The sequence below is a fragment of the Aegilops tauschii genome, chromosome 1 (genome assembly GCF_002575655.3).
Source record: "Aegilops tauschii subsp. strangulata cultivar AL8/78 chromosome 1, Aet v6.0, whole genome shotgun sequence".
NCBI lineage: Eukaryota > Viridiplantae > Streptophyta > Magnoliopsida > Poales > Poaceae > Aegilops > Aegilops tauschii.
The window spans coordinates 368,820,789-368,847,208 of NC_053035.3; the positions used below are offsets into that span (position 1 = coordinate 368,820,789).

The window sequence follows — 26,420 nt, forward strand, 5'->3', positions numbered from 1 at the left end:
ATTCTCTTCTTGGATGTGTTGTTTTGGAGGACCCGGAGATTCCAGGTTTTGTCAAAGACACCGGCAATGAAGTTGAAGACCGTTGTTGAGTACCGAGGTTTATAGCGGATGACAACCACAGTTGGTTGTTGTGTTTTTTCAATAATTTTGCTATATGCATTCTCTGATCTCAGTCAGATTTTGTAAAGTCGACGAAAAAAGGATGAAAACGTGTAAAGTGCCATGTCATCGGATTTCGAAAACGAGCACCTGTACTATCATATATACTTGCTGATTTTTTTATGCCAAAAAAATAAATACTTGCTGGTTCTGCAACGCTATTGATCTGCCAAAGTTAACTATCTACAACTACACTAGCTGCAACATCGTCACGATCTCCATGTCGTCCACACTGAGCTCCCCGTAGACGAGCTGCTCGCTTCCGGGGCTGTAGCTCCTCGTACCAGTACCACCGTATGCCATTTGCTCTCCGGCACCAGCACCACCATGCACGGCGTCAATGCCACCGTCCGGCGCCGTCTCCTGGCCGGGCGGCGCGGGGACCCTCTCGCGCAGCTCCACGAGCTGCGCGTCGGCGGCCATGCCAGCGTCGGACGCCACGCGCTGGACCGACCGTGGCGAGAGCAGCTGGCCCGCGCCCCCGTGGTGGAGGACGCGGCCGTAGGCGGCGGCGCGGCCCGGGAAGTTGAGGCCGCCGCCGGCGCCGCCGCGGAGGAGGCAGACGGCGGCGTCGTGCGCGACGGCGGCCGCCTCGGCGGTGGCGTAGGAGCCGAGCCAGAGGCGCTCCCGCGTCCCGGGCACCCGGATCTCCGACACCCACTTCCCCCACTGCCGCCGCCTCACGCCCTTGTACGGCCGCCGCCGCTGGACGCCCCCTCCTTCGCCGCCGCAGGCCGCCCGCTGGTCCATCACAATGGTCGAAGCGTGCGTATACCGCCACTCTCCGGCGAGGCACGCCGGCGGGCAACCGATCCCTCGCCTTAGCTGGACTCCGTCGATCTCGCGAGGCCACGCTAGTGCGTACGTACGTGCTCGAATGCTGGATGGAGGCGCTTGGGGTTCTCTTCCTGAATTGGTTCGTGCACATGCGTGCGCGTATTTATAGGCGTCGATCGATCGGGAAGTCAGCGCCAGTGGGGGGTTGACATTTTTGGGTGCGAAATAAATAATAAAATATCGAGACGAGAGGCAGCCGGGGGGGGGGGGGGGGGGGGGGGTGGGAATTCCACGCCAGCTCGGTCAAAATCCAGATATGCTCAATTTGCGCATGTGGTCTACGGACGTGGCTGGCGCAGTTTACAGCTAATCGATCAGTCTCGCGTGGCGTGGGTCGTGGTCAAAATATTCAATGGTCAAACTGTGAGCGAGTGACCGAGTGTGCTCTTGCTTGATCTCTTCTAGAGCTCTTCTAGTGGTGGGTTTCGTCTTGCCTTCGTGGCTGAAATGCTCTCGCGGTGGATCATTTGCCGGGCCCGCCAAGGGGTGGGGCCGAGGGCCAAGAGGGAGATGAAACAGCAAGGACCTGACTGTGATGTCGGCCGCTCCGGGCGCCGGTGCAACCAGGCGACGGAGGCTCCACGTCGAATAGTGGCTGCTTGTCATCAGTTCAAGACACTTTCCCCTGCATAAAAAAGAGAGTTCCTCAACTCTTACCGGAGTCTGAACTTGAAAACAGAACAACTTGCACCCTTCATCCGCAAAAAAAAAAAACTTGCACCATTGGCTATTGAAACCAGACAAGTTCGTCCCTAGTTTCCCTTTTGACCGTTTTGAGTGTCGTCTCACCCCGGTTTCAACCGGCGCTGTATTTTTAAAATCCATGAATATTTTTAAAATCCGTGTACCTTTTTGGCTGCGCTTCCAAATTCGTGTATTTTTTCAGATTCATGAACATTTTTAAATTTTCAAGTACTTTTTCAATCGTCCTACTTTATTCAGGCCCATATACTTTTTAAAATCCATGAACTTCTTTGAATTCGTGTACTTTTTACAAGTTTGCATAAGTTTTCAAATTCAAGGACTTGTTGAAGTAAAGTATGCGACTTTGAAAAAAGTACGCTGACTTCAAAAAAGTTCACGGATTTGAAAAGTACGGTTGAGTTTTAGCAGGTACACAGATTCAAAAATAATAATACGTGAATTTCAAAAAAGTTAACGGATTTGAAAAAATCACTTGAATTCGAACCAGTACGGGTCAAAACCGTGAGGAATCAGCACCAACACTGGTCAAAACCGAAACCAGGGATGAACCTTGTCTGGTTTCAATAGTTGGGGGTGCAAGTTGTCGATTTCTAAGTTGAGGGACTAAATCTAGACTCCGCTCAGAGTTAAGGGACAAAAGGTACTCTTAAAAATGTTTTTTTTGATAAAGGGTGTTTTTATTGACTCAAAATATAGCATCGAGGGATACAATTATAGTGAGTACACACCCGGCCTCTGCATAACTATGATGCACACAGCCAAAACTAACACACGCATACAAAAAATCACGTCAGCAAATAGCAAAGTCATCAAGACCAAAGCTATGCCTAGGCGAAAGAAAAAGAAAAGAAAAACCCCGAAAGCATAAAGACAATAATTGACAGCATACATCAGAGCAGTGACCATCGGCGCCAAACCATCTCTTGACAACACAAGGACTACGAGGAAAGTTCTTCAAAAGCGACGCCTCCAGGAAGAGATCGGCGTGCAAGCGTCGCCGTCGGCCGACCCAACCATCGCAAGTTAGATCGTGGGTTTTCACCCTCAAGATCAAATCCAAGTAAACTTCAAGCAATGCCTTCATCAAGGTAATGGCGTAGAGAACGCCACCATTGCCAGGTATAACCAAATGGTCAGACCTAGGGTTTTCACCCCGAAGCTTGAGACTAGGTACCCAAAAAGTACCACCCAATCGAAGTCATCATATGTTGTCTCCTCCACTTGCCTCCATCCCAGCAGCGCAATACACGTACCGTCCTGGCGATAGGCTAATGAGCCATGGCGAGGGCCCTTCGACACAACAAGTCTTTGACGGGGAGAAAGGAGACTGGCACCGCCAAAATCCCAAGTTCGGGATGATCTCCGAAGGCCCGCCGTCCTCGCAAGCGGCAACAGATGGCTAATCTTTACAAGACGACAGCACCATGCGTTGACACTATCTCCTCCATCCTCGACGCAATTCATGAATCTTGTGAAGTAGGAAATCGTTGTTGTCACCGGATTGGAAGTTTAAAACTCCTCAGGCGACGCCATTCGGCCACTGCCGCAACCAATAAGGGTTGGGGACAGTGCAAGCCAGCATCATACTAGCCAGATCCATAGCGCCACCGGCCTTTTGCCGGAGTGGACGACCACCATGGCCACCACCTTCGAACGCACAGCATGGGCGACAACCACGACATCTGTCACTTGGCCTACGCCGTAGCGCGTTGCGCCCTTTGCGCCGAAGAGGCACCCCAGGACTCCAGGAGCATCACTGACCTGGCATGAGTGTGCTTTACAAGTTGGGTCATGGACCTCATGCCCGTCTGCACCCCTGCCACTTGATGCTCCTGCCCGCCAGGGAAGGGAAGGAAAGACGTGCACCCGTCGCTACGAGGCCGCCACCCAACCAAGATCCCTCGCCGTCGCTGCAAGTTCCACCTTCATGGTGTCCAGTCGCCGCTCGTACGCCGCCAAAACACTGCCTAAACACCATGGGTACGGAGCCCCGCCGCCGTCGTCGACCACATGGGCAAGCCCGGTGGCGCTGACCGGCGGCGGCGAGGAGAGGACGCACGAGAAGGACGGCCGGGAAAAGGGGATCAGATCGCCGCCCGAGTCGCACAGCGGACAACGCGGGGGCAGTTACTCTTCTTAAAAATGGTTTGAAAACGCTTTCTTTTGCTAAACAAATTTAGAGAACACTTTATCCTTGAATGTTTTTTTTAATACAAATAACCTCTGAAGTAACAAAATTGAAATGAATCATCTCCGAGTTTATGCATGGCTAGCTAGAATGATATTCAGGGCACTCGTCACTCCCGTGCCTCTACCATCTGGGTCACACTTGGTGTCAGATTCTCTTCAATTTTAACTATCCATACTACTTCCCGAACCAGCGAGCTAGAGCTACGAACCCAAATGACGGGAACCGTTTGTCGCTCCCTCCATTCCAAATTACTAGTCGCAGAAATGGATGTATCTACAACTAAAATACATCTAGATACATTCATTTCTGCGACGAGTAATTTGAAACAAATGGAGTATATTTTAATCCGGGCTTTCGGGGAGCATTTTTGTTCACAAGACACGCATATCCGAAGATGATTTTAGCCACACAAATGTCATGTGTCAATATCTTGAAAACCTATTGTATTTCATTACTTTTAAGGATTTCTATACCGCGTGGCAATATATTGAAAACCTATTTACAAATTAATTTTATCATATTCCATCACTTGTAGGCTTTCTATGAAGGCGATGCTTCACTTGGAAGTGACACTTCAACGAATTTATCTGCCAAGACAATTCTCCTGGCTTTAGATTTGACCCATTATCACACTGATGGCGAATTTATCAGTTTTTTGCCTCAAAAATTATTTCTAAATTTGATATACTATTTTTTGTGACAACAAATATTGATGTCGTGTTGATGTGCTAGATTTTTTTGGATTTTTTTAAATGTTCTACAAGATCCGGTGCACCGGTAGGACCATAAGTGTGGATGCACCAGATATATTCCCGGGGCAACGGGCTAGGGGGGGGGGGGGGGGGTATTCAAAGTTGCATACGGGATAGAGCATGGGTTCGGCTCACGAGCAACGGACAAAAAATACAATTTGAAAGCATGCTTCTTTGGGTGCTCATAAATATTTATGAAAAGAAATTTTTGGTACATTTAGTGCTAACATATTTTTTTAAGCATCCAGTTTTGTCCACAGTGCACAAAAAACTACGGAAAAGAATTCAGGGTACATTTAGCGCTTACATATTTTTTAAGCATCCATTTCTTGTACATTTTTGTCCATAGCACAAAAACATTTTAAAAAAAGTTTACATGCACACAGAAGATATGAACATACCCGTATGTAGAAAGATCAGATATATTATATATTTTAAACATTTTTACGAGTTTATTGTTCAGTCTGAGGAAGACATATATTTTTCCAATCAAAATATGCTGCATTTTTTAGGGTCTGAACTGGGCCGATGCTCGTGCCGAAAACCTAGCCCATACCACAATATGTCAGACCGAGCCTGGCCCGAGCGAGCTGTGTTATCGGGCTTGGTTGGTCATGAAAAGAGAGCTTCTTGTTATTGCCTAATACTTCCTTAGTCCCAAATTAAGTGCCTTGACTTTAGTATAATTTTGTACTAAAGTTAGTATAAAGTTGACACTTATTTTGGGACGGAGAAAGTAATAATAAAAAGAAAAACGCCTGAGGCTGATATGTGCAGTGCAGCTGTTTCTACGCCGGCTTAGCCAGGACGTATTGATCTCAAACCCAATCCATCCAATGCCCCGAACCTATTCTTTTTCTAGCTGGAATATCACTTTCTTGATACACTAGAGACTGTTAGCAGTGCAGTTCGTATCCAAATCCACGGTCGGCGTGCTAGCTCTCACATCACATGCATCCTTCGTTCTCGCCTTATTAATTTGCCCGCCAAACTGGTTGGGCCTGGACCGGCTTGCGAAATCGATCGTGGCGCCGTTGCTGTCACCGATCCAACAGCAGCAGATTACAATACAATGATCAGCTGAAAGCGAAACGGAACCTAAAGCTGGGAGGAGGGAGAGAGCAGCGGTCGTGTGCGTGGTTGGTGTTTTTGGACGGATGATTGGATTGGATCCCTCGACGATAGGGCACTCGTGCAACGCTAACCCCACTTTCTGTACCAAATGTAGCTGGACTTTGGCACTCCTAGATTGCAGGCATGCTGGCACTGCTAGTAGTTGGGCAGCCCCGTCCGGCATAATTAGGGATATAATTAGATGTACTATTGCTCGGTGGTTCAGTTTAATTTCACCCACGTTGGTTACTGAAAAAACATTCAGTCGAAATCGTTAACAGTTAAGCTAGCCCAGGTATCTGGATTCCTGTGGAACCTTTCCATGAATTCAGACTTTGCTTCAGTCTGCACTTAAGCAGGACGACAATAAGGCTTCTGAAGTTCACTTAGTTTCCTATACCAAACTGGCACTTAAAATCAGTTTTCTTGGCCGAGTCATTGAAATGTCTCTTTCTTTCTTTCTTGTGCCGTGCCATCATCAGCTTAGCGTCCTTAATTGTTTCTTTCGCGAAAGATTCCACGTATAGCTTTCTGATTAATCGTCGTGCCGTGCATCTATAATTGGAAAACCATGTGCCGGGGCACAGTCCTGAAGCACACGCCCCACACGCATCATGTACGGTCCCGGAATCGCTTTTGTCAGCTAGCTCTCACTAGCACGCGGGCCCTGTTGCTAGCTAGATCTATTCAATGCTTGATCAAAGAGTACTCCGCATCCACCGTAATCATTTGCTAAGCACGCATCATGGGCTCCGTGGACCCTAGTGTGATCTAGATTAACCTGAAAATGGGGTATATTATAACCTGTTTTTCCATAATATCTAGTGCATGCTAGTAGATCAGATAGCCGTTGGAGGCACACTGAGTGCTGACCCGACCAGGGAGTTTTCGCGTAGTAATAAACATTACAAACAAACTGCGCCGTTGCTAACAAATCATTGCTAGGAGTAGTAGAGAAGATCATCGTGGAACCCCAATCAAGTTTTAGTGCTGAGGATTATCCGTGCTCATGAATGATAATAAGCTGACGGCCATGCGGAGTTTTGCAGTAGTGAATGGAGCGAGTTCTTGGGATGTGGCCCAGAAAACGCAACGGTCAATGGCTCGTCCTCTCCTCCCGCGTCCGTACATTGATCCTTGGGGAGTGAAGTCTGATTTAAACATTGAAGTTGTAGTGCCCGTCGAAAACAAATCCTCACCTCTAAATCCCTGAAGTCTATACCCTGTCCTATCTAATCCCGGACATTTTTAACCTTGTTACCCTTTTAGGAGTGGATTTGCTGATGCGGCAGGGAGAGACCGGGATTGCTGACTTATTTAAAGGAAAAATAACGTGAGTGCATGCATGTGCGTAGTAGCGTAGGCGCAAAAAGGAAAAACAAAACGCATGTACGCGTACGCATTGGCCGGGTTACAAGCTCCACGCTGGCGACGTCGCGGCGCTCGCCGACTTCCGACTCGCCGCCGACCGCTCCGGTGCGCTCTGGAGCTGGAACCTATCTGCTAGTCCATCCCATGCACCGGAGAGATAACAATCCTGTCGCTCGCCAAGCTGGTGCTCGAGGCCTATCCGGAGCGGATGCAATCCCACCGCATGCCAGACTCGACGGCTTCCGCGTGCTCAGTCAGTCAGCCTCAAGGGAGCTACTTCCCCGCCGCCGTCCTGGACATCTCACACCTCGTCGGGCTAAAGTTGCTCTTCCTCTCGCGCAACACGCTCTTCGGCGGGATCCCGCCATGCGAGCCCACTGTTGTACACCACTTCCTGCACTGGCGAGCTGTCGGGCGTCTCGTCGGCTCCTGGATGGCTGGATGGCCCAGTCTATTGCGTGTCGCACCGGTCACCGCTGGCCGGAGCATGAGCACACCTCTTCGTTGGGGCTTCCGCGCTACCATCCATCTACTTCCTCTTCTGCATCATGTATGCGGCACTCGTTGCTGCCTGGGTCTCCATACTACATCACACCCTAGGCCCTGGTACATCCCTGTTTGGATAGTATCACAAGGTTAAAAACAACCGGGATTAGAAAGGACAGGGTACAAACTTCAGGGATTTAGAGGTGAGGGTTCATTCTAGACGAGTCCTACAACTTTAAGGTTTAAATCAGACTTCACTCATCCTTGGGAGGCGTCAGTTCCGCCAAACGGTGGAACAGCGGCCAAGGTTCCTTCCCACGTTCCGGTGGGTGAGCCGACCGAGTATTCTAAGACAGAGCAGCATGTGAGCTTTGCCTGCCCAGCCAAGCCAAGCAAACAACGAATTAGCAGCAGCACGCAGTTGCTTCTCCCGCTGATCCGACCCGAGGCTCCCTCCAAAACACACACATCCGGGATCCGGCCCGTGGACGGAGGCAGAGGAATCTATGGACAACCAAGGAGCAAACGGCAAGCATATGCAGGGGAATGTCATGTGTGTACTAGACGAGCAAATCAAACGTGTGAGACGTCGCGTGGATGCGTGGTGCGTCCTCTTCTCCTTGTCGGAGATCTGGCCTGACCTTGCCTCATCTGATCTGATCTGATGTACTACTCCGTGGCACGCAGATGCAGATCGGAGGGCGCGTGCGTGCATGCATGTGGCCATGCGACATGTCAACGTGCAGCCTGCCTGCGTACCTTTCTACTACGACCGGCCTCTCTCTCTCTCTCTTTTCCCCAAGGGAAGGAAAAAAAAGGGTCGGGTCTCTGATCCTGATCCGTCCACGTCCATGCTTGCATTGCTCTGGGCGCGTGCATGTGGGCGTATTTACAGCGGCGGTTTCTACCTGCCGTGAGCCCGTGACGCTCGCGCCGCACCGCACCGCGCCGCGCCGCACGGAGTCTGTGCCGTGAGACGCCGCTCCGGCCACCGTAGTAAACCTCGCAGAATTGAAGCGTGCAGGATAGGACGTAGTACTCGTTTCATGTTTGATGTAGGATAGCAAAGGAGTACTACAGGAGGCAAGTAACTAATACCGCGTATAGAATTGACAATTGAGCGTGTACTCCTTGGACGTTTGATGCTTCATGCTAACATACATACCAGCGATAGGCGCACTGAGCTTACGTAGCTGATGTACCGGCTACATGCATTACGTGTCGATTCAATGATTGTCACTGTTGCGTGGCCTGAGAGCATAAGACGCGTGGAACAGTGCAAATGACGAAGCCAGCTGCCGAGCTAGCTCTTCTTCCTAGCTACGGTCGACCTTCACGCGGTCCACCGGCCACCTACGGGCGCCATAGGGAGAGAGAGACAGAGGATGGGCCACCATGGCTTTTACTATTGTTCAGAGAAGGACAAAGGAAAAAAAAAACACTTCGCCGGAGAACATGCCCCAAGCTGCACACGGAAAATAACATTATTTTGCAGACGTAAAACTAAAATAAAATTGATTGAAGGTCGGCGCAGGATGATATGCAGGAGAAAAATCCGTAATAGCGTGCACTTCTTGGTATTTGTCTCCATCTGCATTTCCTCACCACCCATGGTCCATGGAACGGAGCTCAATAATTCGAATGGAACCTTTGCTACCTCACAGATGCTCCTGCTGATTTCGAATTCCTATCCCCTCTCCAAGCAAGTCTCCAAGTCTTGTATCTCTAGTCTACGGAGTCCCGCCACCTATAAAAGTTGTTTGTCATTCGAGCTCTAGCTTGAAAAGAAGTGATTGTAATTTCGATCGAAAAGGGGGAGCAGTGCAAACCCTGACACTTGTTTTCTGAAAGCTTCACAAAGGTAGACAGCGAGCCGCACAAGATCTTAAAATAAAGGCAAACGCTAGGAAAGCCAATATGAAACACACACACACACACCCCCCCCCCCCACACACACACACACACAAAAACTGTTATGTGATACTGCAACGCAACAACAAAATTTTTAATTGAAAGAAACCGACAACTTAAAGATAAACTATACACTTATTTTCTAGGGAAAATGAAAATTTCCAACTTTGAGTTTTGTTTTCTCTGTTATATGTTTCCATGTTATATTAACACTGTAACCGTAAAAGCATCGACCGCAATAACCTGAGGGGAGAATATGACGGATTATTCTCTTTTTTTGTGGGGAGAATTCTGATCTATTCATCTTCGATTATGGTACTACAGCGAACACTAGTAATAATAAAAATTGCTTCCAGATCTGTAGACCACCTAGCGATGACTACAAACACTGAAGTGAGCCGAAGGCGCGCCACTGTCATCGCCCCTCCCACGCCGGAGTCGGGCAAACTTGTTGTATTAGACAGCCGGGAGGTCGTTGTACTAAGGCCCCATAGGACCAGCGCAATAGAACAGCAACCGTAACCGGTGAAGAGTTGCGTAGATAAGAAGAAACCAACCTGAAGACACAAGAACAAAGACGAATGACGAACAGATCCGAGTAAATCCACCAAAGACAGATCTGCCGGAGACACAGCTCCACACGCCCACCGACGATGCTAGAATCACCACCGGAACGGGGTCTAGGCGAGGAGAACATTATTCCAACTTCAGGGAGCCGCCGTCGTCTCGTCTTCCTGAGCAGGACACAAACCCTAACAAAACTCGAAGAAAGATCTAAAAACGAAGCCCTCCCACCGGCAAGGGCCGGGATTCACTCCGCTCCCATGGCCCTAAGGCCACCGGAGACGAGGCCGACTGCCGCCGCCGCCGGCGGGAGGCAAAGAAACCCTAAATTTTTAGGGGAGGCGGCGGCTGTAGGGATGAGGTTCCACAAAAGGCTTGATCCTCCTCCTTTTGATTATTATTTCTTCTTCCATCTATATTATGCACATCCATAAAAGACAAATATGCATAGCAGACACCCGCCACTGAAGACAATGTTAAGGCAACGAAGAAGGTGCATGTGGGTGTCGAATACTTAGAAAAGTAACTAATTTTTTCTTTCCAGAAAACCTAACCACCGAACATTCGATCCATTGTCTCAAAGAGCAAATGCTCGCTAGCCACCCAATCCGCAAACAGGGGGAAGAAGGAAGAATAATAACATGGTGGTGGCTAACCGACGAGCTCGAAAACGTTGGCGATGACACCACCGAAAGCTAACACAGACGCCCACTTGGCTTAGCGGAAGAAAGGGGAGAGGGGGAGCTCGGGCGGTACCAGTGCGGTGGTTCCCTTTCAGTGTTTTCAATAGCCGAAAATTCGTATTGCTCACACCTAGTATAGCTTATTTTCTTTTTTACAATTCACATACTAGTATTTATTTGTTTCTACAACCACAGTTCACATCACATAAATCCAAAAATGAAAAAAATCATACTACTACAATAGGGAGTGGCCAAGTTCTACCTGATCTTATCTTTATAAATATTTATTTAAAAAAGAAAATAAGGCGAGTAGCCCTCTCGGCCCCAACGGTTAGTAAAACTTGACACTCACACTGTCGTCCCCGCTAACACCCACCTAATCCGGCCCCAAGTACGCAAGGAAAGAATCCCGCTCCGCTCCGCTCCCCCGCCCCGCTCCCCTCCCCGTCGCAGCAATAAACGCCGCCGTACACTGCCATCCGCCACCACCAGCCGCGGTAGAAACAAATCAAATCCACGACAGCCACCTCCCCCCTCTCTCTCAGCACGCCCAACCGTAGGGCAAAAGCCAGAGAGCAGAGACCACGGGGCGCTCGCCACCAGAAGAGAGAGCGGCAGGCCACAGCCCACAGTTCTTGCTCGCGCGGGCGGTTCGTCCCTCCCCCGGATCTGACGCGCCGGATCGCCGGCCGGTTCCGGGCAGGGGCGGAGTCCCGGCGGGGTATCTGAGCCGCCAGCATCTCGTACCTCCACTCCGCAGCTACACTTTCCCTTCGCCTCTCCACCATCTCGTACCTTTCTTTCCTCTCGCCCCTGGCCTACCCTAGGCTCCACTCCGGCCCAATGCGGGTCTAGATTCTCCCCCGCAGCGCGCCCCCGCCGTGCCCTAGGGCTCCCTCCCTTCCGTCCTTCCGCCGCGCCGTCCCGCTGCTCTGCCTCGTCGCGTCACCGGGGCCCTGCTGTGCTGCCTCCGCTCCACTCCACTCCGTCCGCGATCTTGGGCGTCGCTTTCTTGAGGTACGAGCTTTTTACTCCTCCTGTGATTGTACTTGCTTAAACCCAAACTGATTGATATCCGCAAATTTTGGGTGCGCGCCCGGCACACCACCTAGATCCAGCCCTAATTTGGCAAGGGCGTAATCTGCGGCGTGATTTCTGAAAAATTCCCTTCAAAAGTTTCTAGATTCGGTCCTGATTTTCCTGCAAGTGCATACCGGGGCGACGGGGGTAGGGTTTTCAGCAGTTGAACGACCATTCGTTCTTGCAGTTCCCCTGAAGTGTTTTTGCGTGAGTTCTTTGCGCATTTCTTTTTAAATTTATTGTCACCCGCGTCCTCCAGTTTCAAGAACTTATCTTGGTTAGGGTAAAATAATGCAATCATTTTCCGTGGGGTTACGTTTGCTTGTTTGACTGGTTGTGGAATGCACAAAGTTCGTGTTGGTGACATGTTGTCTTCCGAAGGTAGGTGTCAAGGGCCCAACGTTGCAGTTGGAAATTATCAGGGTTCATGAATTGATTTGCTGCGATGGAAAATTGTTGGTTCCGAATAGTGGACTTGGGGGGGGGGGGGGGGGGGGGATTACCACTTTCAGCGCAGGATGATTGGTGATATTGTTTTTAAGCTTTTAGCCTTTTACCAGACAGGATCTGATTCTTCCTTGCTAGATAGCACCTGTTCTTGTCAGAGATGCCACTAGGTGGATTTCATACAAGGGTGGTCAGCCGGGTTTAGAGATTTTCCAGTGGACCTAGCTCCAAATATCTGATTCTGAATTTGCTGAAAAAACACCAGATATTTCTAAGAAACAGTATATGACTCTTGTTAGTATCTTACTTCTTGACTGCCTAATTGAAGCTTCAGGTATAGCTTTCTACTTATCCTTATGGCTGGTTTGATTTTGCAGGAACTTTAGTTTAATGAATTAGGCACGCAATATACTATGGCGACAGAGGTCAATCAAAACTGTTTTGCATGGCCGCATGAGGAATCATCTGGACAGGGTAGTTCTCAGGTAATTTCACTTCCATAGTATCATGGTTTGGCTAATTTCAGACAAGAATTTACCTGGATTATAATAAAAGGGCCAATTTCCATGGTAATTACTATTTTTATTTTGTATCACGTAGGCCTGTCTGGTAAGAACCTATATATTTTTATCAGTATATATATGATCCTCAGTCAAAGTAAAGATTGATAGTAGATCTATTAACTGGCAAGTGCCTATCTACCTGATGCAACTGAAATTGCTAGAAAATCCATGCTAACTACTTTCAGACATATCTGTAATAGTTAGTAGTCTGAACCAGGCTTTTTAAAGAGCTATTTGTTGCCATCTGTAAGTGAAGAATCAATACCTTTGTCAATAATCTCACTCTTCTTGTATCTGTGTTATTTCTGCCCTTAGGGAACAACGCAAGTGTTTGACCATGGTTCCATATCTTTTGGAAGATTCGATTTGGAATCGCTAGCATGGGAAAAGTGGTCTGTTTTTACCAATGACAGGCGCACTGAGGAGTTTGTTAAATTTAATGGATTAGTTGCTAAGAAGAAGGCATACTTTGAAGAATACTTTAAGAGGATTAGGGAGCTAAAGGCTTTGGAACAACAAAACCAACAAACTGAACTGAATCTAGAGTACAGTGGCGATGGTAGTGATTCTAGTCAGACAGGAGAAGACGAACCAGTTGCAAAGCATGCATCTCCCACTGGATCTGGAACTCATGTTGATGATTCCATTGGACAAATAGCAGCCGAGACCACACCTGAGCATCAGCTGGGATGCTACAAGGATCACAATGAGAGCATAAGTAATGGAATTTCCACAATGACTCGTTCTTCATCCGTTGGAGGCTTACAGATAATTGGCGAAGAAACCGGAGAAAATGCAAGCAGTGATAAGCAAAATGCTAAATGTGGTCAAGATGATCTGGTGATGCCCAATGAAGCTACGATGACCCCTAAGAGAATTATTGAGAAGTGCTCCCGGATTAGTCAAGCTTCAAAAATTATTCCAAAGACGGTCAAGATGACTTCTAGTTATAATCCTGATCACACATTTGTCAGTAAGGTAAACTTTTTCATCGCGGTCTGGTGTTTATCTTGTTTGAACTTTGAATTATTGCTGCTATCTACATTTGCCTTGTTTTCTGATAACTAGCATAATGGCCTGGACCCCATAATGATGACCAACTGCTCAGTCATCCAAGGCACAAAATAAATACCTGCATTTATGATATGTCACAGAACAGGAACATTTTCCTGAAACTAATAATATGGTTTTCATGAACAATTTTCAGGGTCCTGAATCGGCCAAGCCCATTGTGATAAATCAGAAAACCAAGCCTGGAAATATTCAATCATTGCGGAATCCAAAAGCAGCAACCACCAATGTGATTGGCACCACGGGAAGAACCAAACGCGTGCCCAAAGAAGATCCTGGTGCCATAGCTCTTAGAAGACCTTCCTCAGCAGCATCGCAACGGCCCTCCACCAGGGAACGGCGACCTGTCACCAGAGACGGTTCACGGAACCCTGCTGGAATGGCTAGCTCATGTCGCCCCTCTACTGCTGAAAGACGCCTTGCCACTAGAGACCTGGCAGCAAATCAAACAAACATTGCTAGCCCATGTCGACCATCTACTGCTGAAAGGCGCGCTATAACCAAAGAGCTGGCACCAAAGCATGCCAACGTAGCGACCCCACGTCGGCCATCTACAGCTGATAGGCGCCCTATCACCAAAGAGCCGGCACCAAATAATGCTAACATTGCTACCCCACGCCGACCGTCTACTCATGATAGGCGCCTTACCACCAAAGAGCCAGCAGCACCTAAGCATGCCAACATTGCTACCCCACAACGACCTTCTACTGCCGAAAGGCGTCCTGCACGCAGAGAGATGGCACCAAAGCTTGCTGGTATTGCCAGTCCATGTTGGCCATCTACCGCTGAAAGGCGGCCTGTCGCAAGAGGGATTGCAGAGAAGAATGCTGATGTTGTCACCCTGCGTCGACCATCTACTGCTGAGAGGCGCCCTATAAAAAGAGAAGCTGCTCCAAAGCATGCCGATGTTGTTCCTCTTCGCAGGCCTTCTACTGCTGAGAGACGCCCTGTTACCAGAGACACTGGGCTTAAGCATGCTAATGTTGGCAACCCTTGTTGCCCTTCAACTCCTGAGCGATGCCTCAGCAGGGGAAATGCAGCAAAGCATGCTGATGTTGTCATCACCCCTTGTCGCCCTTCAACGGGAGAAAGACGCGCTATTGCCAAAGAGAATACCCTAAAATTGGATCCAAAAACACCAATAAGGTTGAGAGCAATGCCGGGTGATTCAAATGGTGCTATGGCCACAGCGGTACGTTCCAATCCCTTCTCTCACCATAACACATCATTAACTGTATTGTCTTACATATGCTGAAAGGGGTTAACACACATATTTCTGACTGTTTCCTCTCTGTTTCTCATGCAGGCTACTCCCCAGAAGGCAATTACTCGAAATCTTGTTAAAACTAGCAAACCAGAGATGAAAAGGTACCAGTCCAAACTTACAGGAATGTATGCTTAATTATTTTTGTACCATATTTGATTTCTTCTTTTTGCATCATTTGGCAGCTATGCTAAGGAAAGGTTAGAACTTCAAGTTGGCGGGAAACTAAAATCTAGGTGCTAATTTTGTTACGCAGCTGTAATGGTTTGGATTATCAAATTTGGTTTAATCGTTCTGCTAATAACAATTACCACTCTTATTTGTGTAGTTCTGTTAATCTTCCTCCAAGGAAAGTTTTGACTTCGAATGTTGGAGCCAATCGAGTCGTGGAGAACATCAGAAAGCCAAATAAGCAGGTAACTAAGTGTGACCTTGTTTTCATTCGGTGCCATTGGTTATTTCGATCACAGCATTGTGCTCATTTTCTTGCTAAGCTGATTGCATGATGTGTTTTGTCTATATCTGAATGCTTCTTTACTGACTCACACTATGCTGATAATTCTTCTTCTTTGAGCGGAAATTAACTGCCAGTTGCTGCAGGGAAGCATGAAATTTAGAACATATTCTACATCATGCATACAGTTTACACGTCATTATGAGACTTTGAATAGAATTTTACATTCACCCATGGTACATCATAATCTTATCGCTAAAAAATAATATAATTTTGATATAACAAGAGAGTGGAAGTTCAAGAATAAACACAAGAGATGTAACCGCTACTGTGATACTTTTGTAGGGCATTCAGGAGACCGTTGGATCTCGAGTATTTGCATCAAAGAATGCAACTCCTTTGCAGACCGGAAGCGCAAAGACAAGGGTACCAAACGTATGTTCTTTTATTTTGCTGCAGAATAGTAACTGTTGGTCTAAAAGATATTCATGATCAGATACATAATTTACAGTGTATATCTTTACATTAGATTTGACCTTTTGCTCACTTGATTCTGCAGCCGCCACCGCCTCCCCCACCACGCAGGGCATCCCAGTCGCCGAGCAAGCCAAGCCCAAATAAATTGTCTGTTGGTGGTAGAAAGCCAAAGTAAGCAATTGATCATGAGCATCAGAAAACATTTGCCTTACCAAAACCCTTAATCATCTCTCATTATAACTTCCAACATCTGCCTATGGCGTATGACATACATGAATCTTTGTCCATGCAGGGCCTCTACTCCACACTGGCACTAACCCAGCCCCAAGTCTCCATCTCTAGGGTTCTGCAGAACAAGCTAGCTTTGAACCTGCGAAGGAATCGGATGCAACTCTGCGCGGCCGAAGCATCATCCGTGCTATTCCCCGTGGCCACGGTTGATGCTGGCGTGTGTTGCTACCACCACCACCACTTTTGTCACCTGTTAACCGTAGTAGCGTATGTACCTACGTGTATCATATCCACTAATGCCGCCGTAGCTCTGCTGCCTTAAGAATTACCCCTACCTAGAACGTTGTAAATACCTGAAATAAATTTGAGCTTTAGCTGAAGAACACTGACCCCCGTAAAGCTCGGGAAGTTTAGGGGAGTGCTTCTCCACCTTGCTGACGATGTTCCTGTTTGATTCATCATAGATGTAATTGTTCGTGTATCGTGTTTTCTTGTCTGCGTTTGGAGCTGGTTGCAAGTCCTGTTCGGTTCCATCGAAGGACGGCCGACGGTCTGGATCTAATCATGTGCATAAACTGATGTATTCCCTCCAATCCAAATTAGTTGACGTGTACCAAATCGAAAGCCTTACTACACAGGATGCATGGATTCTATACTAATCTTCCGAGAGAGGCACGTCACGGGCGACCTAACCCTAGCTGCCACTAGGGTGTGTCGACGAGCAAAGTCCAGGTGGTTTCAGGGAGGTTGCTGCACGTGGGGTGCTCGGTACTCGGTATGGAGAAGCTGCTGGGCAGCAGCGGGACGGCGACAGTGATACTCGGTATGGAGAAGCTGCTGGGCAGCAGCGGGACGGCGACAGTGATGAGTGGTTGGACTGGTGAAGCCGAACGATGGTGGTCGCAGGGTTGCCAATTTTTTAACACAGTACAGAGACAAGCGCTCATATACACGTGCATACACTCATTCCTATAAACACACACGCACACTCTATCCCTATGAGCACCTCCGAAAGACTGAGTCGGTATATCATATAAATCCAGGAATAAATGCGAGCCCCAGGATTTGAACCCTGGTGGGCCGGGGATACCACAATCCCTCTAACCATCCAACCACAGGTTGGTTCTCCTTTCCCCATTCTGTTGATGTGTTTATCATTGGGGGAGTACGTGTGGAGCTGAGCCTCGAACGGGTCTTTTAGTATCAGGTCGATTTTAGGTTTCTAATGGATTCGTACAGGTTTGGCCGAATTTCTTGGTCTTCGGAGTTTCTACAAGCCCCTTTATTGGTGTTTTCTTCACTCGGGCGGCAATTTGCTTCACAGATCACAGTCGCCTGCGTCTATGGTCTACATCGACGACTTTCTAGCCGTTGTTTTCTACAAACTCCTGGGCTTAAAAAAGTTTGCACTGCCAAGGTGGAGACCCATAAGCTGCATCGAGCTATGTTCACAACGCACTGCCACTGGATGCAGCAGATAAGAGATTTTTACACATTCATGGATTTGAATATAATTTTATTTTTCTATATGAGTGTGTTTGTAAGGACCTATAATACTTAAAATATGGAAAACGCTTGCTTTAGACCGGCTGAAAACAGCGTCGCGTAAACCTAGTCCTCTGCGCGACACGTGTCCCCTGCCCACGCGAGTCCACCGCTTCCCCCGCGAGCCTTATCTCTTTTCACGCGGCTGCTCGTCCACTCGTTCTTCCTCTCGTCCTTTTCCCTCTCCTCGTCTCCTCGTCCGTAGCATCCGAGAGGGAGAGCTCGATCCCCTTCGCCATGGCCCCTCCCGTCCAATTCCCGTCCGCCATGGCCTGCTCCCAAGCTCCACCTGCTGCTCCTCAAGATCCACACCACGGCGCCGTGACGCGGTAACGCGGCCCTCGTCGTTGACTCGGATGCTGCAGGTGTTTGCGGCCCGACGACTCGACGGTGCTGCCGTCGTTGAAACGCGACTCTCGTCGACGACGGTGCTGCAATGCAGCACGCATGGGCTGCTCGCTGCCGGTATTGCAGTGCAAGACGAAGGCCGGAGTGCAGTCGAACGCCGCTCGGCGCCGGCGATGCAGTGCAGCTCGCGGAGCTGCACTGAAGCGCCGCTCGCCGCCGACGGAGTTGCAATGGACTGCCGCTCGGCGCCGGTGATGCAGTGCAGCTCGCGGAGCTGCACTGAAGCGCCGCTCGCCGCCGACGGAGTTGCAATGGAGTGCCGCTCGCCGCCGGTGATCGAGTGTGGCACGCGGAGCTGCACTGAAGCGCCGCTCGCCGCCGACGGAGTTGCAATGGAGTGCCGCTCGCCGTCGGTGATGCAGTGCCGCACGCGGAGCTGCACTGACGCGCTGATCGCCGCCGACGGAGTTGCAATGGAGTGCCGCTCGCCGCCGGTGATGCAGTGCAGCACGCGGAGCTGCACTGACGCGCCGCTCGCCGCCGATTTGCGGCCACAGGTGGGGATCTGTTCGCGTGTGGGGGCGTCTTGTTTCATTGCAATGCAGTGACCGCTACGGGCCGACGGGCTTTGTGAGGGGGAAGCGTGCACGTGCAGATCAGACGGCCGTGGTGCTTTACATCGGACGGCCGCGAAGGCGACTTACGAATCGCCTAGCATCGCCCGACCTACGCCTAGCATCGCCCTTAAAATATGGCCTCGCCCCTTTCGCACTTTCTTTGGCAAGGATTTCTCCCCTGATTTCCATTTCTAATTTGCCACACTCGTAAAATCAGATCCATACCTAATTTCAACCAGGACCGTCCATACACCTACGCCCTGCCCACGAAAGGACACGATTCCCCTTTCCCCCCATCCGACGACACGAGTGGGGAGCGCTTTGACCCCGAAGCAGAGTTGATAGACCCGTTGCACCATAGAAACACAGAAGAAAGACCCGGTCCACGGAAAGCCCTAGTTTAGTTGGTGGGCGCCCTGCACCGAGCGGAGCGTCTGGTGTCCACGCTCACCGTCCACGCGCCGCCCACCCCCTTCCCTTTCTTTCTCTCCAAGACACGGAAACCTTCTGGAACCTCCCATTTTCCCGAAACACCCCCGCCCACGTGACAGCGCTCGCGAAGCCCCAGGGGCAGTCTCGTACTTCCACGCCCCGCCGCGCCGCTAGACCGGTCTATACAACACATTCCCCACGAAGTCGCCCGCAGCCAGAAAGGCGAGCAAAAGTTTCACTTGGCCTCCCCAACCTCGTGTCCTCCGGCGAGTCTCTGCGGCGGCGGCGATGGCTTCCTTCTCCGAGGCTCCCCCCGGCAACCCCGACGCCGGCGCCAAGATCTTCAAGACCAAGTGCGCGCAGTGCCACACCGTCGACGCGGGCGCCGGCCACAAGCAAGGTATGGCGCCGCCCCCGCCGATCTCCCCCCAACGCCTCGGCGTGTCTTATCTGTCCTCGCCTGTCCCGCGCCGTGCCGGGTCGGGGAGATCCGAATGGCTCCGTCGATTTGCTTGCGTAGAGCGGTGGTTGAGATCAGATCGGATGCTGCGCGGGTAGATCTGTGTGCGCCCTTCGTGCTGTCGGAAGTAGCGCTTAGATCTGTTGCGCTTGGTGATGGGGCGGTCGATTGAGCAGTGGATTTGTTGCCCTGCTTATGCTTAGCAGTCGATGGCGTGATGTTTCTTCCCGACTTCTGGTGCTTGCTCTACTGTAAATCTACATGTGCCTAGAGCCTACCTGCTGCTCAAATCGTGATCTATTGCAGTAGGGCGGCATGCCTCCGCGATTGTTTGTTGCTTTGAATTGCGCAGTCACCTGCTTAGTGCGATTAGGCTGCTGCTGCCGTGCTCTCTCTGATCGAGATTAGTTTGCTGATGTTGTTGGCCGTGCTTGTGACTATTTCATCGCGGTCATCTGATATATGATGTTAGGGACCTGCTTATTTTGTGATGCAAGCTGATTGACTGAAATGGGCTAGTTTTGTTCCATTTCTGGTTATTTCCATGATATGTTATGTAGCGCAGTGTCTCCTGTAAATGACTTTAGGATACAACCTCCATGATATCCCATCTTACTATGTATACATGAGCATATGATAGAAGGTTTTGTTGTTGATATTAAGCATTTTGTTTGTCCTTGCAGGTCCAAACTTGCATGGTCTGTTTGGGAGGCAGTCGGGTACCACCGCTGGTTACTCCTACTCTGCGGCAAACAAGAACAAGGCTGTGGAGTGGGAGGAGAACACTCTGTATGACTACTTGCTTAATCCTAAGAAGGTATGCTTATTTATCACTTACATTACTTCGGAAGTTCCATTTACTTGTGGTTGTGTTGTACTCTAGAATGCCTGTGATAGCAACTTCTGTTCTCCACTCTATGATATCATATTTTGGGTTCACTCCTTTGTGGGGATGACAATATGAAGTATTCTCAAATTGTGTTGTACTTGCTTACAAAACTGTATAGAAGCTTGTCTGCGTCACTAGTGTATAATCTAGGGACCTATGTTGCCTAATTTGTTATTAGACCTGTAGAGAAGCCTATGGAGATATGCCAAACAGCACCTAGGTTTCTGATTAGACTGTGTTAAAATTTTGGTTACTTGCATATTCCACTATCCAAAGTCCAGACATCACCTCTTACTGTAGTTATGTCCAAGCATTCCAAAACAAATCTGAAGCTAGTCCTGCTGTAGTATCTGATTTCCTTCTGTCCATGTCCCAATGGTTAGCTATGTTCTTCTCTAGATTATAATTTGTATTATGTATATGGACAATTTTGTTTTTTGGCAACTGTAATCTTGTTTACATAATCCTTGATTGACTCATATTCTGGATGTTGTGCTGATAAATGGTTTTGCCTTGACGTATTTAGCATCAGCTTGTATGCCTGCATTCAGTTCTTTGCATGCCCTTCACATTTCTCTTCTCTTGAAAGGTATCTTGTTAACACAAACCTTGTTATTCCCATGCAGTACATCCCTGGAACCAAGATGGTCTTCCCTGGGCTGAAGAAGCCACAGGACCGTGCTGATCTCATTGCGTACCTGAAGAAAGCCACCTCCTCTTGAAAGGGCATGATGATGCTGTGATCTTGTCATGGCGAGTGAATTCATTTTGCAGTAAAATAAGAAGATTAGACATTAATAGTCACTTGTTTGATGGGGTGTGATCCACGAGACAATTATCTTGCGAATTTCGTTTTCATGATATGGGTTTCATATCACTAGGTTTAGTTGGAAATCTTCGTCAATCTTTTGATTCAGTTGCTGGAAAACCCCAGTACGCATGTTTTGACCACCAGGTGGCGGTGGGACTAGAATGCACACCCATGTTGATGAACATGAGATCTTTAAAATTGATATAAAGCTTTCTGCCTGTGTTATGGAGTCGTCAAATCTTACTTCATTCTGCCATGTTGCTTGTCCTATGTGTTTCCATCTATATGTCCTTTGCTATTTAGACTTACATTCATATATAAGTAGTAACCTGTGGGCGTTTTCGTATCTGTACTCTTGAAAATTTTCAAGTATAAATCTGAGAAGAGAAGTAACCAGTGCTCTCACAGTACAAACTATACTCTTGAAATTTTTAGAGTATAAACCTGAGATGATAAGTCTGAAAACCTAAATGTTACTACCTCTCTTTCCTAGTCTTCTCTGCTAGAATCTAAATTTAATTACATCTAAGTGGTTAAAAAATAAAAAATGAACTAAAAACAAGAACATCATTTCATGAACTTCCATGACAAAATGCTAGTTGCCTTGTAACTTGAATAGGCAGCTAGCAGATTTGTTGGTGATTTAACACGGGCTGCTAGCAGATTTGTTAGGGATAGCAAGTTAACACGGATAGCTACGTCAACGTTTATATATAGGAATTTTAGAGTAAACTCTTTTCAAAAAGGGTCATCTAAGCGGATGTCCACTTTGTTTATGGTTTTTTTTGTCCTAGTTTTTCCCCTTGTTGTTGCATTATATATCTGTGGGAGCTTAGATGTGACATCCTTAAAAAACATCTAAGATGTGAATTAGACAAACTGTTTCAAAAATTTAGATGGGCCAAGTCGGGTTGATAGGGTCCACCATAAGCGAGACCTAACAAGTGCTATGTTTGCTCTAGGCAAAGACTAACGAAACATATGATGGAATATTTAGATTCTATTTTGAAAACAATATTCTTTGACTTGTCATTATAAATAAGAGTGAATTCTAACATACCTCTTTGACATTTTTGATACAGATCATCCTATTTAACAGTTTTCTGTCCGGATTACCACATTTAACGCGAGTCTTCTCTATTTTCATCTTTATTTAGCAAAGGATTTCGCTACAAATTGAGCGTCAGTTTTTTGAGCATGGCAAATTGAATGCCCGAGATGGCAAATTATGTTTTCACGAGGATGACAATTTTCTTTAGCAAGCATGGCTAAAATAACGTTGGATTTGCCATGCCCGGCCAAATGAAAGAGTCGTCCTCGCGAAAACATATGCCATAAAAAAACGTTCAAATTTCCATGCCTAAAAAACCCATGTCAGATTTTTAGCATTATTGTTTAGCAAAAAGTTTGCCAGTATTTACTCCATTTAGTGATCTATCATATGGGTCTCGTCCGTCGGGTGCAGGTGGCATGCCACTTTGCATTTCTTTTTCTTCGTGGCACAATAAGACTTCCTGGCACAATCCTCAGTATTAAAAAAAATGACCTGAAAACCAAAACGTTACCTCTCTTTCCTAGTCTTCACAGCTAGAATCTAAATTTAATTACATCCAAGTGGTTAAAAAACATCGAAAATGAATGAAAAACAAAAACATGATTTCATGAACTTCCATGACAAAATGCTAGTTGCCTTGTAACTCGAATGGGCTGCTAGCAGATTTGTTGGTGATGGCAAGTTAACATGAGCTACTAGCAGATTTGTTGGGGATAGCAAGTTAACACGGATAGGCTTGCCTTTTACTTGCCCTGGCACATTTTGATGGAAACGTTATATATAGTGAAATTTTAGAGGATATATGTAGTGGAATTTTAGAGGGAAATTAATGTTTTCAAAAATTTAGATGGGCCAAGTCGGGTTGATAGGGTCCACTATAAGCGGAACCTAACCAGTGCTACGTTTGCTCTTTTGCTCTAGGCAAAGACTAACTAAATATATGAATGATAGAATATTTAGATTCTATTTTGAAAACAATATTCTTTGACTTGTCATTATAAATAAGTATGAATTCCAACTTTTACCTCTTTGTCATTTTTTATACAGATTATGCTATTTAACAGTTTTTCGTCCGGATTCCCACATTTAGGGCGAGTCTTTTATGTTTTCATCTTCATTTAGCAAAGGATTTCACTACAAATTGAATGTCGGTTTTTTGAGCATGGCAAATTGAATGACCGAAATGGTAAATTATGTTTTCACGAGGACGACAATTTCCTTTAGTAAGCATGGCAAATCCTTAGACAATTTCCTTTAGCAAGCATGGCTAAAAAAACGTTCGATTTGCCATGCCCGGCTAAAGGACCGTCCTCGCGAAAACATAACTTTCCATTAAAAAAAGTTTGATTTGCCATGCCTAAAAAACCGACGTCAGATTTTTAGCATTTTTGTTTACCAAAAAGGTTGCCAGTATTTACTCCATTTAGTGATCTATCATATGGGTCTCAGTCCGTCGGGTGCTTGTGGCGTGCCACTTTGCACTTTTTTCTTCTAGAGTTTATTTCTCAATGGGAAGAATGACTTAGCCATGCATGATTTTTTTTTCACGATTGCTAGGTGTACATATGCACCTCCTCCACATCGCACGACTACCTGTTAATTGGTTTCACCTTAATTTCCTTTCTCATATTTGCTTTCACAATTACCTGTTCATTGCTTTCACCTTATTCTTCTTCCCCATATTTGCTTTCACGTACTGTATTGTACTGGATTTAGGTCCACGATGCTTTTTTCAGCAAAAGATTTGCTGGAGGAACTTTGGGCAACCTAAAAGCTTCAAAATGGGTAAAAGCGGCAAACCTTTCGCTGAATGGAATAATCCGGATGAAAAGCCGTGAAATGGGGGTAGTTAGTGTAAAAAATATATTCTAAAAGTAGGAGAGAACACTGAATTTACACTTATAAAAAGAAATAGTCTATATGTTTATAACATAATTTTTTTTGTAATAATATATGTACATACAAAAAACTATTGTCAAAGGTACATATTAGAGACCACATGAATGTTGAAGACAACATCTGAAATATATTTCAGGACAAAATGAGCAGAAGAGTACACCCACATTACACACCTTTTTTCCACCATAAAAGCAAGACAATATTTGCTTCGTTAAGAAATACTATGTGATACGTTCAATAGAAAGCGTGTGAGGTCAAATTTATCTATCTTCGATAAATTATAAATACAAATATTTATATCAGTTTAGCTAGGTTTTCATGAAAATAAATAATCAAAACAGAACACGATGACTTTACTTAGGACCAAGGAAGTCATCTTCCTGGCCAGGAATAAGATAAATGCGGGCGACGAAAAATCAAAAGTTGAAATGGTTGGCGCTACTATAGGCAGATGTGCAGTGGAGTATGAAGCACCGAGATCAGTCGCCGAGTGTCCCACCGCCGGGCACTCTCAAGCCTCAAGGTGAATTTTGATGAGGCTAGTGGTACTCGAGGGCGGGAGCTGCAGCCGGCAGAATCTGCTTTGCACAAGATGCACTTCATCCTGAAGCTCTGGCTTGCACTTACGCTGGCTGCGGACTGGGGGATGTCGAACATGATTGTTGAATCTGATTCCCAGGTGCGGTGGACGGCTGGAGGCGCTGCCGTCGTGCACCCACGCCACGTACCGTGTCGACGCCAGTCTCGCCTAGTGCGCTTCGCACGGTGGTACGTCTCTACGCTTTCAGCGAAGTTCTATTTACATCAAAAGCATGTGTCTAAATGAAGCTAAATTTGATCATTGACACAGCCGTGGTCGTGCCGGAGTGGTTATCGGGCATGACTAGAAATCATGTGGGCTTTGCCCGCGCAGGTTCAAATCCTGCCGACCACGCTTGACTTTTTTTTTGTGATTTTCAATATGTGAGTTGCTCAACAATACTTGGAAAGCTTTAAACAATTACTCCTTCCGTCCGAAAATACTTGTCATCAAAATGAATAAAAGGGGATGTACCTAGATGTATATTGCCCGGGCAGGTTCGAATCCTGCCGACCAGGCTCGATTTTTTTTTTGTGATTTTCAATATGTGAGTTGCTCAACAATACTTGGAAAGCTTTAAACAAGTACTCCTTCCGTCCGAAAATACTTGTCATCAAAATGAATAAAAGGGGATGTATCTAGATGTATGTTGCCCGAGCAGGTTCGAATCCTGCCAACCACGCTTGGCTTTTTTTAGTGATTTTCAATATGCGAGTTGCTCAACAATACTTGGAAAGCTTTAAACAAGTACTTCCTCCGTCCGGAAATACTTGTCATCAAAATGAATAAAAGAGGATGTATTTAGACGTATATTGCCCGCGCAGATTCGAATCCTGCCGACGACGCTTGGCTTTTTTTAGTGATTTTCAATATATGAGTTGCTCAACAATACTTGGAAAGCTTTAAACAAGTACTCCCTCCGTCCGGAAATATTTGTCATCAAAATGAATAAAAGGGGATGTATCTAGACATATATTAGCCGTAGATACATCTCTTTTTATCCATTTTGATGACAAGTATTTTCAGACGGAGGGAGTAAGTCTTTTCCCGTGGTGGCCTTTTTTTTGTGAGTTTCCATATGTGACATGTTACTCAACAATACTTGTGAAGTTTTAAAAAGGTAAGCACCTACTTTGGGTACGACCCTTTTTTAGTGATCTCCGATATGTGACAACTTGCTCAACAATACCTTGAAGTTTTTTTTACAAACATCTTTCATTTGTTTCATTGTGTCATGTTTTATTGTTTCATGTTTGTAATTTGCCCTTTTTTTAACAATGTAACTTACACATACTGGATGGAGAAGCGTTTCGTGTTCAAGGAACTGCCTGTATTGACTATGCGTGAGATAATCACCCTCCCCCCACCCCCATTCCTCAAAAAAAAAGCGGCAAGAGGTAAGTAGAGAAACACGAAGATTACGTTG

The 26,420-nt window shown here is 47.0% G+C and overlaps 3 protein-coding genes and 1 non-coding gene across 5 annotated transcripts; 3 read left to right on the plus strand and 1 right to left on the minus strand.

Moving 5' to 3' along the window:
• Nucleotides 1-247: 247 nt before the first annotated feature.
• LOC109735043 (ethylene-responsive transcription factor RAP2-9-like) lies at nt 248-1,087 on the minus strand. Its single transcript, XM_020294239.4, has one exon. The coding sequence runs from the start codon at nt 907-909 to the stop codon at nt 349-351; it is 561 nt and encodes a 186-aa protein (XP_020149828.1). The 5' UTR covers nt 910-1,087; the 3' UTR covers nt 248-348.
• Nucleotides 1,088-11,169: 10,082 nt separating this feature from the next.
• On the plus strand, nt 11,170-16,840 carry LOC109735041 (uncharacterized). 2 transcript variants are annotated; one of them, XM_020294237.4, is made up of 11 exons: nt 11,170-11,789; nt 12,677-12,784; nt 13,178-13,840; nt 14,070-14,986; nt 15,035-15,125; nt 15,240-15,301; nt 15,383-15,433; nt 15,526-15,613; nt 15,997-16,086; nt 16,211-16,299; nt 16,421-16,840. In XM_020294237.4, exons 2-11 carry the CDS (start codon nt 12,713-12,715, stop codon nt 16,443-16,445), a joined length of 2,148 nt encoding a protein of 715 aa, XP_020149826.1. In that variant the 5' UTR covers nt 11,170-11,789; nt 12,677-12,712; the 3' UTR covers nt 16,446-16,840. The 2 variants fall into 2 exon arrangements, with proteins under 2 accessions (XP_020149826.1, XP_020149824.1); XM_020294235.4 differs by having other exon boundaries at nt 14,070-15,125.
• Nucleotides 16,841-19,408: 2,568 nt separating this feature from the next.
• Nucleotides 19,409-21,686, plus strand: LOC109735040 (cytochrome c). The gene is made up of 3 exons (XM_020294233.4): nt 19,409-19,701; nt 20,445-20,578; nt 21,277-21,686. Exons 1-3 carry the CDS (start codon nt 19,590-19,592, stop codon nt 21,370-21,372), a joined length of 342 nt encoding a protein of 113 aa, XP_020149822.1. The 5' UTR covers nt 19,409-19,589; the 3' UTR covers nt 21,373-21,686.
• Nucleotides 21,687-25,266: 3,580 nt separating this feature from the next.
• On the plus strand, nt 25,267-25,348 carry TRNAS-AGA (transfer RNA serine (anticodon AGA)). The gene has a single exon. It is a non-coding gene; the product is annotated as a tRNA-Ser (tRNA).
• The last annotated feature ends 1,072 nt before the right edge of the window (nt 25,349-26,420 follow it).

Bases quoted from the DNA above. Each gene is read 5' to 3' on its own strand.
- LOC109735043 (XM_020294239.4), bottom strand. From the start codon at position 909: ATGGACCAGCGGGCGGCCTGCGGCGGCGAAGGAGGGGGCGTCCAGCGG.
- LOC109735041 (XM_020294235.4), top strand. From the start codon at position 12,713: ATGGCGACAGAGGTCAATCAAAACTGTTTTGCATGGCCGCATGAGGAA. The intron at 15,126-15,239 runs GTACGTTCCAAT...TTTCTCATGCAG, and splicing joins ATGGTGCTATGGCCACAGCG to GCTACTCCCCAGAAGGCAAT. The intron at 15,614-15,996 runs GTAACTAAGTGT...ATACTTTTGTAG, and splicing joins TCAGAAAGCCAAATAAGCAG to GGCATTCAGGAGACCGTTGG.
- LOC109735040 (XM_020294233.4), top strand. From the start codon at position 19,590: ATGGCTTCCTTCTCCGAGGCTCCCCCCGGCAACCCCGACGCCGGCGCC. The intron at 19,702-20,444 runs GTATGGCGCCGC...TTGTCCTTGCAG, and splicing joins GGGCGCCGGCCACAAGCAAG to GTCCAAACTTGCATGGTCTG. The intron at 20,579-21,276 runs GTATGCTTATTT...ATTCCCATGCAG, and splicing joins ACTTGCTTAATCCTAAGAAG to TACATCCCTGGAACCAAGAT.